Source organism: Chelonoidis abingdonii, chromosome 6 (assembly GCF_003597395.2).
Source record: "Chelonoidis abingdonii isolate Lonesome George chromosome 6, CheloAbing_2.0, whole genome shotgun sequence".
NCBI classification, from domain to species: domain Eukaryota; kingdom Metazoa; phylum Chordata; order Testudines; family Testudinidae; genus Chelonoidis; species Chelonoidis abingdonii.
In genome coordinates, this window is record NC_133774.1 from 62,672,032 (window position 1) to 62,686,971 (window position 14,940).

The window sequence follows — 14,940 nt, forward strand, 5'->3', positions numbered from 1 at the left end:
CCTGGGAAAGAATTCTTGGTAGTAACTCAGAGCCCTCCCCATCTAGTGTCCCATCTTGTAGCAATTGGAGATATTTGCAAGTAGCAGTTGCACATAGGATGTATGTCATTGCAGGCAATCTCTTCATGCCATCCCCTCCAAAAACGTATCAAGCTCAGTACTGAAACAAGTTAGGATTTTTTTTGCCCTCACTACTTCCCTTGGAACTTCACTCTTCTGATGGTTAGAAACCTTTGTCTAATTTCATGCCTAAACTTCTTGATGGCCATTTGATATACATTTTTTTCTTGTGCCAACATATGCCCTTAACTTAAATAATTCCTCTCCCTCCCATGGTGTTTATCCCTCTCATGTATTCATAGCAAGCAATTATAACTCCTCTCAGACTTCATTTTGTTAGGCTTATCAAGCCAAGCTCCTTAAGTCTTCTTTCATACAGGAGGTTCCCCATTCCTCTGATCATCCAAGTAGCCTTTCTCTGTACCTGTTCCAGTTTGAATTAATCTTTCTTTAACAAGGGAGACCAGAATTGCACACAGTATTCCAAATGAGGTCTCACCAATGCCTTGTATAATGATAACAACAGTTCCCTATCTTTACTGGAAATACCTCGTCTGATGCATCCAAGGATTGCATTAGTCTTTTTTGTGGCCGCATTATACTGGCAGCTCTTAATCATCCTGTGATTCACCAAAACACCCAGGTCTTTTTCCTTCTCTGTTGCTTCCACTGATACATCTCCATCTTATAGCAAAAATTCTTGTTGTTAGTCCCTAAGTGCGTTGTTAAATTTCACCCCATTTCTATTACTCCAATTTTCAAAGTCAATCAGATCTTCTTGCATGATATTCTGGGTTTGAGGATTGACCTACTAAACCCAGGGTTGTGAGTTCAATCCTTGAGGGGGCCATTTAGGGAACTGGGTAAAAATCTGTCTGAGGATTGGTCCTGCTTTAAGCAGGGGGTTAGACTAGATGACCTCCTGAGGTCCCTTCCAGCCCTGATATTCTGTGATTCTCCATATTGGTAATATATCCCAACTTTGTGTCACCTGAAAATTTTATTAGCACACTCCCACTTCTTGTGCCTAGGTATTAGTGAAAATGTTAAGTAAGATTGGTCCCAGCACCAGGGTCTGAGGAACTCCACTGGTAACTTCTGTGACCGAAAGCATCCCTGTATTCACACTGTACACACCATTGTAATAGTCTTAATACAAAATATGCTTTGGGAGCTATCAACTGAAAACTGATAACTTGCTGGTCAATAATATCATGGTGAAATGTGTGTAGCAAAATTATATGTAAAGTTATTAATACCCACATATAAAATTGCTAGCACATGTTCAAACCCACACAGTCTTGACTAGTCAAAAGTTGTTAAACAGTTCTGTCCTAAACAAAGGAATGTGTGTTTACTTCAGTTTACATATAACTAGTATACAGGGTCCTTGAGGCAGCAGGAGGGGGAAATGACAGGAGACAAGACAAATCTGCATTTCAGCATACACATGAAGAAAGAGCATGGAGCCAACTTCACCACCAGACTCCATGTCGCCTTCTTTATGGTTTGAATAAACTTTGCTTTGAGGGGTAATCCTCAGAAGAGTCCACTGGAAAGGTTGACTTGACTATAAAAGTGAGCATTGGAATCAGGCATGGAGATTACATAAGCATCTCCCAGATTCCTAGTTTAAAGCTCATTCAATCAGTTGTGCCAACCTCTATCCCAGAAGTCTATTTTCCTCCCTGCTCAGGTGGAGTCTATCTCATGAGAACAGTTCTCTGTCCGTGAATGCTTCCCAGTGGTCGAACATCCCCAAACCCTCCTTATAGCACCACTGCCTGAGCCATTGTAATATTGTCTCATCTTCATTGTCCTCTTCTAGGGACAGGTAGGATTCCACTGAAGATCACCTGAGCTCCCATTTCCTTAAGTGTCTTTCTTGGTCTGGTGTAGTCTTCCTTGATGCGGCCCAGCAAAAATCTAGCAATTTAATTTGTTGCCACATGAAGGACAATCAGTAGATCTCTTCCTGCTCCCATTAGGATCCTCTTCAGCCTCCTATCCCATATCTTAGATTCCAAAATTTTGAGCACCCAAAATAAGTAGATTTTTTTAACCTTAAACTTTCTGTGCCTTAGTTATCCATCTGTAAAATGGGAGCGATACCACACCCTTACCTCACAGGATGTTTTTAAAATAAATTAATATTTGAGAAGCACTCGGATGTTATAATGAGGAACACCTTTGAAAAGCACATGAGAAAATTAATAACTGTCTTCAGAGTAGGGTTTGAATACAATATAGCAATTCCGGTATGTGCTCACACATTGAACAATGAGGATAAAACAGGTCATGCTGTACACTTGAATGCAGCCTGGATCCTGTGGAAAAAAATAGCATGTGATCATATAATTATAGACTGAATCATAATGCATATGCACAAAGGGGGCAAATTAAGTTTTCATAGGCAACCTTCATTTGGGATTTCCTGACTTTTGATTGCTTGACTTCGCAACCTTAATGTTCTTGCAATGTAGTTTTTATTCATGTAATTTAGATAGATACTATAAAGGAGTACAGCTGTGCTGTAGAAATTGAAATGAAAACCTTGACAACTCCTTCTTTAAAGGATGTTTTTGCTAAGCTCTGAAATACTAATAAATGAATAATGAAGTGGTAAACTAAACAAGCTAAGAGGATGTGACTATGAATTTATAGGTTTTGGAGAAACAAATAAGAACAAGAGATAATGTTACAACAGGAACAACTTTTGCTGTTCAAAGTTTGGACCATAAATACCTACATGGATTTGGGGACTTGCGTGGAAGGGTGGCCAGGTAAGTAAAACATAGTGGTCCTGATTCTCATTTTCACTGCTCTAGGTGTGTAAAGGGGCCTTAAATTGGGTATAAGAACATAAGAGTGGCCATACTGGTTCAGACCAAAGGTCTATCTAGCCCAGTATCCTGTCTTCTGACAGTGGCCAATGCCAGGTGCCCCAGAGGAAATGAACAGAACAGGTAATCATCAAGTGATCCATCTCGTCACCCATTCCCAGCTTCTGGCAAACAGAGGCTAGGGACATCATCTCTGCTCATCCTGGCTAATAGGCATTGATGGACCTATCTTCCATGAACTTATCTAGTTCTTTTTTGAACCCTGTTATAGTCTTGGCCTTCACAACATGCTCTAGCAAGGAGTTCCATAGGTTGACTGTGCATTGTTTGAAAAAAGATTTCCTTTGTTTGTTTTAAACCCACTGCCTATTAATTTAATTTGGTGACCTCTAGTTTTTCTGTGAGAAGGAATAAATAACACTTCCTTACTTACTTTCTCCATACCAGTCATGATTTTATAGACCTCTATCATAACCCCCCTTAGGCATCTCTTTGCCATGCTGAAAAGTCCCAGTCTTATTAATCGCTCCTCAGATATCAGCCTTTCCATACCCCTAATAATTTTTGTTACCTTTTTCTGAACCTTTTCCAATTCCAATAGATCTTTTTTGAGATGGGGCAACACATCTGCATGCAGTATGCAAGCTGTGGGATGACCATGGATTTATGTAGAAGCAATATGATATTTTCTGTATTATTTAATATCCATTTCTTAATGATTCCCAACATTCTGTTTGCTTTTTTGACTGCTGCTGCACAGTGTGGCTGTTTTCAGAGAACTATCCACAGTGACTCGAAGATCTCTTTCTTGAGTCGTAACAGCTAATTTAGACCCCATCATTTTATATGTCTAGTTGTCTAGATTATTTTTTCCCAATTACTTTGCATTTATCAACACTGAATTTCATTTTCCATTTTGTTGCCCAGTCACCTAGTTTTGTGAGATCCTTTTGTAGCTCTTCACTTTGGACTTAACTATCTTAAGTAGTTTTGTAATATCTGCAAATTTTGCCACCTCACTGTTTACTCCTTTTTCCAGATCATTTATGAATATGTTGAATAGGACTGGTCCAGTACAGACAAGTGGGGGACACCACTATTTACCTCTCTCTGTTGTGAAAATTGACCATTTATACCTACCTTTTGTTTCCTATCTATGAGAGAACCTTCCCTCTTACCCCCATGACAATATACTTTACTCCCTTTTACACTGCCAGAGCAGCGTGAAGGGTTCTTAGTGTACATAAGAATCAGGTTCAATCTGTTAATAAAATACAGTACTGGGTTTACAATGGTGTCAATGGTGCCACGGTGCCAGGCCCACACTCAGAAGGGGCCTTGGCATCCAGATTGCGGACCTGCCCCTTTTTCCGCCCACACTCTGTCCGGAGGCTCTGCCTCACTCAGCCTCTTCCCCCCAAAGCCCCACCCAGAGCTTGCTCGTCTCTGATCCTGGCCTGCCCCTGCTCATTCCTCTCTACCCTTTCCCCACCATGTGAGCAATGGGCAGGGGCTCAGGGGAAGAGGCCAAGTGGGAGTGGGGCATCAGGGCAGAGCACAGGTGGGGCCTCAAAAGGAAGAGTCTGAGCGGAGATGTGGCCTTGAGGTAGAACATCGGTGGAGCAGGGGAGAGGGTCACGGTTCAGGTATTGGAGCCGAAAAGATTAATCCAGCCCTGGTAAAATATATAATGCTAATGAATAATAACTACATCTTTCAGACGCAATTCTTCCTCAAAAACGTGTAACATTTTAGAGATATTATCCTTGATGTGCTGGTTAGATTTCAACTTGAGTAATTACATTTCCCCTATCCAAATTCCCCTGTAGTTTCAATTATATATGGCATAGAAGTCTTCATTTCCTCTCCTAAAACTGAGAACAGCAACACTACTGTACGACAGCTAAGCACCACTGTGTTCCACCTCAGAGATGGATGCATTTTAGTGGTGGATGCAGGGATAGCTGTAGTTTGTAAAGTGCATTCAATGTTTTGGAATATGTAGATGAGTGTTGTGCTGGGGAAATTTTTAGGGTGCTAGGGAAAGATAGACTTCTTCCCCTCAGGCTATGCTGTGGCAAATATTGCCCTGATAACTTGCAACTAACAGAGAGTTGGCTGAGGAGCTCTCTGGCCTGCTGATGTTAATTTTTACTAAATGTGGAATAGTGGGGGAATTCCAGAAGACAGAAGGGTGCCAGTATTGTGCCAATATTAAAAAGTGCAAGCAGAATGTCCATTCTGGTCAGTCTGATAGTGCCAGTCAAAAGAAAGGAAAAGCGGATATAGTATTCATCTGATAAAGAATTAAAAAATAGTAGGAATATAATTAATGCCAGTCAATATGGTTTTATGGCAAACAGGTCTTGTCAAACAAACCTGATTTTATTCTTCTACGAGATTACAGTTTTGGTTGATGAAGGCAACTGTGTAAATGTAATGTACTTAGTCTTTTGTAAGGTGTTTGGCTTAGTACTGCACAACATTCTGATTTAAAAATACAATACACTATGCAATATCTATAGAGCACATGATGAACGCATTGAGAATGCATTGGCTAGTGGACAGATCTCAAAAACTAGGGGAATCATCATTGAATGGGGTGTCTCTAGTGGGGTTCTGAAGAAATCAGTACTAGTCCCGACTCCATTCAACATTTTTATCAATGGTCTGGAAATAAATGTAAAATCACTGCTAATTAAATTTGCAGATGACACAAAGATTGGCAGAATGGTAAATAATGATGAGGACAGTGCAGTCATAGTGTGGTCTGGATCACTTGGTATCAGGGCCGGTAGAACCATTTAGGTGACCTAGGCGGTTGCCTAGGTCGCTAGGATTTGGGAGGCGGCATTTTCTTCGGCAGCCACCGGCATTTAGGCAGAGGGATCTGGGGCAGAGGAGTGCGGGGAGGGCCGCCTTCAGCAAGTAAGGGGAAGGGGAGGCAGCACACAGGGGAACTCCCTGCCCCAGCTCACCCCTACCCCTGCCCCGCCTCCTCCCCGAGCACACCGTGGCTGCTTCACTTCTCCTGCCTTCCAGGCTTGCGGCACCTAAGCTGATTGGCGCCGCAAGCCTGGGAGGTGGAAGAAGTGAAGCAGCGATGGCGTGCTTGGGGAGGGGGTGGAGCAGGGGTGAGCTGCTTCACTTCTTCCGCCTCCCAGGCTTGCGGCGCCAATCAGCTTAGGCGCCGCAAGCCTGGGAGGCGGGAGAAGTGAAGCAGCGATGGTGTGCTCGGGGTGGAGGAGGAGCAGGGGTGAGCTGGGGCAGGGCGGTGCCTCAGGATGGGGGGTGGGGAGCTGCTGCAGGGGGAGCACCTCAGGGCAGAGAGGAGGAGCTGCTGTGGGGGGGGAGGGGCGCCTCAGGGCGGGGGCTCAGGGATGGGGGAGGGCGCAAGGTGGAAGTTTCGCCTAGGGCGCGAAACATCCTTGCACTGGTCCTGCTTGGTATTGTAGTCTTATTCAAACAAAATGTAAAACGTGCAGCCCAATGCAGTTATACATCTAGGAACAATGAATGCAGGCCATGCCTACAGGATGAGCGAGCTGTATTGTGAAAAGCAGTGTCTGTGAAAAGGATTTAAGGGTCACAGTGGACAGGCAATTAAACATGTGTCCTTAATGCTGTGGCAAGAAGAACTAATGTGATTCTTGAATGTGTAGACTGGGAAGTAGTGAGTATGAATAAGGAAGTAATTTTACCTGTGTATTTCGCATTGGTGAGACCAATCCAAGAATACTGGTGTCCACATTTTAAAAAGAATGTTGAAAAATTGGAGAGGGCCCAGAAAAGAGACGCAAAAATGATTCAAGGTCTGCAGAAAATGTCTTCCAGTGAGAGACAAAGATCTCAGTCTGTTTAGTTTATCAAAAAAAGTTTGAGAGGTGACTTGATCGCAGTGTATAAGTACCTTCATGAGGAGAAAATACTGGTCCTAAAGGGCTCTTTAATCTAGTGGAAAAAGGCCTAACAAGATCCAATGCCTGGAGACTCTGAAGCTAGACAAATTTAAGTTAGATACAAAATTTTAACAATGAGGGTGATTAACTACTGGAACAAACTACCAAAGGAAGTGATGGATTCTCCATCTCTTGATGTCTTCGTATCAAGACTGGCTGCTTTTCTGGAAGTCATGTGTTAATTAAACACAGATTACTGAGCGCAATGTAAGGATAACTAGGTGAAATGTAATGGTCTGTGGGGCTGTCCATGAATTATGTGACATATTACAGGGTGACTCCTTAATTCTATGTGTTTTTTCAGTTAACAAGGGCATACTCTTGAAAAAACAGTGTTAAATAAATTGTGGACAGCCCCTGTGATATTGAGTTGAGACTAGATGATCTAATACCCCCTTCTAGCTTTAAACTCTAATAATCTACTGTAGTTCTAGGGCTGTAGCAACTCCCAGGGAAGAATCATACCCCTTCTAGAAGGGGAATGGTCACAAAATTAATTGTATAGGGATGGATCCACTAGCCATTCACCAGGCCTGACAGTAAATGTGTCCCAATTAGCCCCAAGGAATTCTGTATTCCATACATCTGCAGTCCTCCCTCTTCTCCACCACTCTTTCCTCACTCCCTTGCCAGGGATAGAACTGCAGTAGATTGCTAGTACTTGGGGCTCCCGGCCTTTGAAGTGAAGTATTTGCCCCTGAGGGAGCCAAATTTCCAGCTTGGCAGTGCTGGAAACCTATTTTCATTATACGTGTTGGGCCAGATTCTCTACTAGTGTAAATCAACACATTTCCATTATAGTCCAGGGAGTTATGCCAATTTACACCAGATGAGATTCTGGCCAATTATATTAGTCACTTGATAAGCAGAGGGTTGCAAAACCCCATTTTTCAGTTGCTCAGAACTGTCCTAAAATTTCACTTTGGGCTGAAATTTTCCATGTTCTACTCAGCCTAAAGATGAATTTTTGTTTTGTTTTATTTTTTTAAACTTAGGTGGAAATCCGTGCAGCCATATGCATTAAGCAAGGCTGAGAAAAGCATACTTGTACCATTGTAAAAAAATATTTGCACACTTTTTTCACACAAATCGCTCAAAACAGATGAAGTTGAGACCTGGTGTGTGAATAGAGCCCACTGAAGTGTACATCCACAGCTGCACTTGCAATGTAGCTTGTCACTGCAGTTCATACCTTGTTTTCAAAGGAAACCCGCACAAAACCTTCAAAAGATAAATCTGGGAGCTTAAAGTCATAGCTTGCTAGACACTAAAAATCATGGTTTTAATAAAGGCAATGGATTTATGACTTATTACAACAATCTGTAACCCATTAACCTCCTTTTTTGTACTATGACTGGAGAGGTACTAACAGGCCACTTCACCGTGAATGGTCTCTCTGAATGTGTGTAACCAATCTGTTCCACCTTGTATTTAGCTCTGAGCACCTTTCCCAGATCTGAAGAACAGCTCTGAGTAGCTCCAAAGCTTCTCTCTTCTACCAACAGAAACTGGTCCAATAAAAGTGATTACCTCACTCACCTTGTCTCTCTAATACAGTTGTAAGCAACTGAAAAATCATTTGTGAGCATGCTCACTGAGTAACTGCTGAGATTTTCTAGTAGTGCCTAATTAATCACGCCTTGCCCTGTGACCTCCCAGTGCACATTTTTCCTTATGCACCTTGGCCAATACGAGGGCTACCACCTTTAGACTATTGCTGAATGTGGGACAATTTGCTTGAGTTTTTCTGCACCAGATGGGTCGGTAGAATAGCTTCAGTAGCTTCACTGTCAGCCTGCTGCAGGGTTTCAACTTCATCTCTCTTCCTCCACAGACTCATGGGTTTGCTCTCTCAGTAGGATCTCTGGGATCCCTTACAGCGTTCCACACTCCTATGCCCACAATGGTGTTTGATCACCCCTAGAGCTGCCATGGCAAGCTCTGTCGCCTTTGAAAACTCCATGGGCTTTGACATTAAGGAATTTCCACCTAAATCTTACCCCTGCAAAGCTATACATGTGGGAGACTACAATTCAACACCACCCCCTAGGATATTTATATGTAAATAAGCATTTTCTTCCTTTCAATCAGCCCCATCTTCCTCTTCCTGTCTTATCCATGTATTGATATCCTAACCTATTCTGCGAGGCTGCAATAGTCACTCCCATGGCAATTTTTGTGATGTCACAACATGAAGATTCTGACACTAGCTAACCCCTAGTGGGCTAACCCCTCTGCACAGGAATGAAAGGAACTGCAGAAAACAACAGCTGAAAATGAAACACGGTTGCTCATATACAATGACAGAACATACCTGGGGCCTAAATCACTACCAGTACTGTTCTAGAAACTGACTCCAAGGATCTCATGTAGTTTTAAAGAGAGAGAAGGGCAAGTCTTCCAACCTCAGCAAAACTTGTGAATGTTACAGCACCAAGGATGCCTTTACTAGCTGCAATTAAACAGTCAATTTTTAATGGAGTTACGTATGAATAATTGCTGTTAGGCTAAGGTGTGGTACAATTATATGATTTCCACATCATAAGCACTTTCATTTTGTTTACTACTAGTTTCCCTCTGGAAATGCTGAACCTTAACTGGGCACTTTACCTGCAGTGTTGGGAACCAGTGAAAAAGGGAAATGACCCAGTACTGAAAAAACTGAGTACAGTTATAATCTTGAATAGTACTTTGATATGTCACAATTCTTTGCTCTCCACTGTAAGAAAAAAATGCAATTTAGTACCTCTATATTAGTCAGCGTTCAAGAAGTCACAAATAAACACCTTGTGAAAGACACGATGCAGAAGATCTCTGGCTTTGCTCTCCCACAAAGCTCCTGGGCAACCCTAAACCATAGCCGCACAAATCATAGCAGATGCAGATACGGTACTTGCTGCTCAAATGGAAGATTAAAGACTGTGCCGTGTGCGACCATGGGCACCCAGAACAGACCATGGAACATATAACAACTCAATGCCCGATTCACAAATATGAAGGAGGCATCACAGTAATACACTCTGCTACTCCAGATGCAAATATCTGCCTTAACCTTTAAATGCAATATAATAGTTGTTACTCTACATTTACATCAGACATAAGAGGAAGAAGAATCTGCGTTCAAACTGGTAATTTCATAAACCAAAGTGGGTGGAGGCAAATTTGCAGAGTTAGATAATTTACTATTTTTTTAAACAGAAGTGTGAATCATCTACCCATAATTATAGGTTCCTACTGAATTTGTAGCTCAGTTTCCCTTAGCACAAAACTATTTGGGCTGAAATGGACATTAATGAACCCTGGCTTTCTGTCCATTAGCTATAGTAATTCATCCTTCTATGGTCCATCATATAAAGCATGCTAGTATACATTGGGGCTTATCATTTAAACTATGTCCTCCTTTCTTTTCACTCCACCTCTTCCCCAAATGATCACCTCCATAATATATCTTTTATTTACTCCAGAAAGAATGATCAAAAAGTACAAGATTTGAATTTTCTCCCTCGGTATGGTGTAGAAGTGTCCCACTATCAGCTAATGGGTTAGCAAATAATTCTTGAGAGTTCTATATGCATTTCTGAATATCAGGGAAAGCCCACCTCCAACATCTCAGTTAATTGCTGTATTCCCATTCTGTGTTTGCTCTCAGAAAATTATATATTTACTAATTTCCTGATTTTTAAAATGAGCCCAACCACAATTGGGCACATGGACGTATGTTGCAACAATACAAAACAAGCTGACAAATGTAAACAAAAAGAGAGAGACCTCCCATAAATGTAAAAGTACTCTCCTCACCCCACCAGCAAAAGACTGAACAAGGAGATAGAATTTGCACTTAGTTCTGAAGGTTAAATTCTGCCTATTCTTTTTTCTTGCACAATTCTCTGAATCACAAAGCAATGGAAATCAGAAAAGTCCAGAACTTTATGAGATTATTACAAGTCATGAATGAAGTTTAAAGAATGGGAAACAATTATTAGGTGCTTCAGAATTTTTTGAATCCTTGGCTAGATATAATGGTATAAAAGAAACTGTTCCTTTCATTGAACTCCCTATAATTGTAAAATTGAGGTCCTTCAGGATGCAGTAGGAAACATTGGCGCTATATTTATGTCAATAATGAAATGCCTAAATATATCATTTACTTATTCATATGCAAATTTATTTAAATCTCATGGAATTATAATGTCTAGGTCTTTCAATAGTCTCTTCCATTGCAGTCTGCACTCTATCTTGCCCCTCCCTATCTGACCAGGAAACAGGAACTTCACCTTAGGCAGCTCTTGTCTTCCTCTTTTATACACAATTAGATCAATATGTTAAACAGTTTCCTGTTTCGTTATCCTCTTGCTCCAATTGCATACAAGCTTTTTAGTGATGCAATTTTCCTTTTTATAATGTGCCTTCAGGCCTGAATCTTCATATGTATGTATACAAAAATGCACACACATATTTTCCACATATAATTATCAGGGCCGGTGCAACCATTTAGGTGACTTAGGCAGTCACCTAGGGCACTAGGATTTGGGGGGCGCCATTTTCTTTGGCTGCCCCGGTTGCCGCTGGCATTTAGGTGGAGGGAGCTGGGGCAGGGGAGCGTGGGGAGGGCCATCTGCAGCAAGTAAGGGGGGGGCACGCAGGGGAACTCCCCACCCCAGCTCACCCCTGCCCCGCCTCCTCCCTGAGCACGCCTGTCGCTGCTTCACTTCTCCCACCTCCCAGGCTTGCAGCACCTAAGAGGAGAGAGGGAGCTGCCGCGGGGGTCAGGGGGTGTGCCTCAGGGGGGGAGTGCGAGGGGGAGGGGAGGGCACAAGGTGGAAGTTTCGCCTAGGGCACGAAACATCCTTGCACCGGCCCTGATAATTATTATGCGATTGTGTGTGCAGCCAGAATAACTGCATCCATAAACAATACCATAGACATCTATTTGGTTATTTGCATACATAATCTTGCTAATAATGCTATCTAGTTCCTATAGAGAGAGAACTTTTCCTCTGTCAATTTCAAAGTGCTTTAGAAAGGAGGACTCAGTTTCCCTTTTTATAGATGGGAAAACTAAGGCATCAAGAGGTGTAGTGACTTGCCCAAAACCACCCAGTAGCCCACTAGCAAAGCCAGAAATAGAACACGTCTCATGGGTCCCAGTCCAGAGCTCTAGCCACCAGTTATGCAAACAAAGCTGTATTTACCCAATTATGAAAATCAGGTCCTTCGTCTGCTGTGACTGTACTTTTAACACCCTGCATTAAGCATTCTCTGCATCTGATGTTTAGGTTATTTTGTTTGGCTTGTTATAATTTAAATTATTTCATCTTATTGATCCAGAGCCCTCATTCCTCATCTTTCTCATGTTGTTCACATTTTTCAAAAGCCTACTTATTGCTTAGAGTTGGGATTTTAAAAAGGAGTCTGAGGGAGTTAACAGGCAAATAGAAGCTGAGTGCCTAACTTTCATAGGCTCTCTTTTAATATTAATAGTTATGCAGGCTGGGATTTGCATGACCTTTTATCTTTTGCCAGGTTTAATGTCAGTTGTATATAGATGCTCTCTCCGTGATGGTCTGACTCTTTTAGAACTCTGTCCTGCACATTACAGAACAGAATTAAAACTGACTTTGCCTTCTGCATGCCAGAAAAATCAACATTTTAAAAGTTATAGGACCAATTTATAAGCAGGAGCAGCTCTCTCAACTTCCACAGAGTTGTGTGTACTTACACCAGATATAAATTTGACTCACCCTGCCTAGAGTTTTTTCCACTAGCTCTTGCCCTCACAAGCCATTTACAATAAATAATTCCATAATCTCTAGATTGTAGATGCTTGGTACTTCATATTATTCTTGGCTTGTTTCCCAGAGTTTGGGCCAAAAAAAGCTGTTGACCAAGTAAACAATTCAACAAGCTGTGTAAGAAAGTAATCCTGCTGTCTCTCTAGACATATGTTCACCTTCTTGGTTATTATGTAATTGTTCTCCAAATCAATAATCCCTTTTGATCAAAGTTCTAGCCTACTTACAAGATCTGTATCATCTACAATGACATGTCCTGTTCCACTTTATCTAAGTGCTCTGGAGATCTATCACAATATCCAAGAATCATGAGAGCAGCTTTACTGTCATCTTTTATTTAAACACTTTCAATCACATCCACCAAAATCTCTCTTCAGACTTTTATCTAGCAACAATGTGGATGCTCCTTCTCCTATTTTACTCTGTCTAGTCCTTAGGAAAATAGTTTATTCAAACATTTAAAATGTAGTTGATTTCCTTACTCAACTTTAATAACAATATTAATATTACATTGCATAGTATGTAGTGTCCTTAAAAGTTCTATTTCAACTATCTTATTATAAGTACCTTTAGCATTTGAATAGAAAAATCCTCCTATAGGGCCAGCTGCTGCAGCCTATAGAGAGGTTGTGGAAGTGCTCTACAGCAGTGAAACCAGCATGAATATTCTGCGCAAGGGAGGGCACCAACTGTGAAGATGTGGTGTAGGAACATTCTGCTTCCCTTCCATGCTGTGGAGCAGAGTCTAGTGTAGTTCTCTCCAGGCCATTATGCAGGTGCATTGGCCAATTCTCTCATGCTGAAAGATGTGCACAGAAGTGGTAGATGTGACTCCATCTGAACATCTTAACAGAATGCCTAACTTGTATTAAATAATAGATTCTAGAAAGAGAAACAGCATTTTAAACTGCTTTAAAAGTAAAGTTGGTTAAATATTATTGTCATTCCTTTATTCAACAAATGTTGTCAAATAATTTGCCCGTTTTGAATCACCATACAGATTTTGGTGAATGCAGCTGGGAGAGTTAAAATAGATGGTGACAAACTGCTTATAAACCAGTATACTTCTGTCAGTAACAGCACTAAAACTGCTCTTCCTTAGCCTCTGCTTCCAACCTAAGTAAACTAGAGTCACAAGCTAGAACATCAGTTGCAGCAATGTATCAAATCTGTTCCTACGCATTTGTTTCTAATGCAAACACAGCTGCACTAGGACTCCAAATTAGCCCATGGGCATACATTTTAGAACTCATTTAACGCTATAATTGTTGGATTATTTAATTGTATAAAACACAGAGGACCCAGTTCTACATGTTGTAGAGCTTCCTCTGTTTCCATTGCATCAATGGGAGTTCTGTGGTTTACAAGAGATATCAGCCCTGTGCTTCACAGTTACAAATTAAGGGCAAAAATGCTGACTGCCTTCAACTCCGGTTGACTTCAATTATTGCAAAAAAGAAATTATTTCCCTAGGCAACCAGCACTGGAAGCAGGACTGGTATCAGGGTTATTGTATCAATGTTTGTCTAGCCCAGCCTATCCTGTCACCAGTCAGGATGCTTATCAGGGGACATGGGGCAATTGAATTGTGGCATGTTGAGGCTAGCAATTGGCTTCAACTGCAAAAATAACATTATTCTACTGTTGATACTCTTCATGTTTTGTAGTTAACCTCTTTTTTGATTCTAGATGTGATGCGAGCATTGCAAAGCTATCTGGAGACATAAATATCATCAGGCACGAGATACAGAGGCTAGCAAAAGAGATTGGTGGCATCCGCTCTACCTCGGAAAGTTATGCTAATAATTTAGAAATGAAGGTGAGCAGGTTAACACATAATGAAAAAAAGAAGATATTTTGGCTGTAAAATATGCATATAAATTATCTTCTCTCCTTACAACTGCTGACCAATGTTAATGGAGGATGTGATATTGACATTGGTTTATTTACTTGTTTTAACAAGCACCTTTTCAATCCAATAACATTTATACAATAGCATGGATGGGAGTGTACACACACTAAGGAGTAATGCAAACTAAACAATGCAATCCTGAGATGTGGGGGATCATGAAATGCTAAAAAAAATCCCATGACAATTTTCTAATAATATTTCATTACACAAACCTTAGACCCTCGAGCCCCTTCTTGTTTTAAAATGCATCTTGAAATTCCAGATCCAAGGACTCTGAAGTTGGAAAATACCACAGGAAAACAGGATTTTATTCTTTAGTTTCAGCTTCAGAAAGTAGCTGGGACAGATCTAGTTGCTTAAGTGCATCATTAATT

At 41.2% G+C, this 14,940-nt stretch overlaps 1 protein-coding gene across 1 annotated transcript in view; it reads left to right on the forward strand.

The window, feature by feature from the left end:
- FAM81B (family with sequence similarity 81 member B) overlaps nt 1-14,940 on the forward strand; it is a 54,860-nt gene that overhangs the window by 20,699 nt on the left and 19,221 nt on the right. The window contains exons 3-4 of the mRNA XM_032798678.2: nt 2,725-2,843; nt 14,344-14,473. Coding sequence (XP_032654569.1) covers nt 2,725-2,843; nt 14,344-14,473 — 249 coding nt within the window. The remainder of the gene's footprint in view (nt 1-2,724; nt 2,844-14,343; nt 14,474-14,940) is intronic.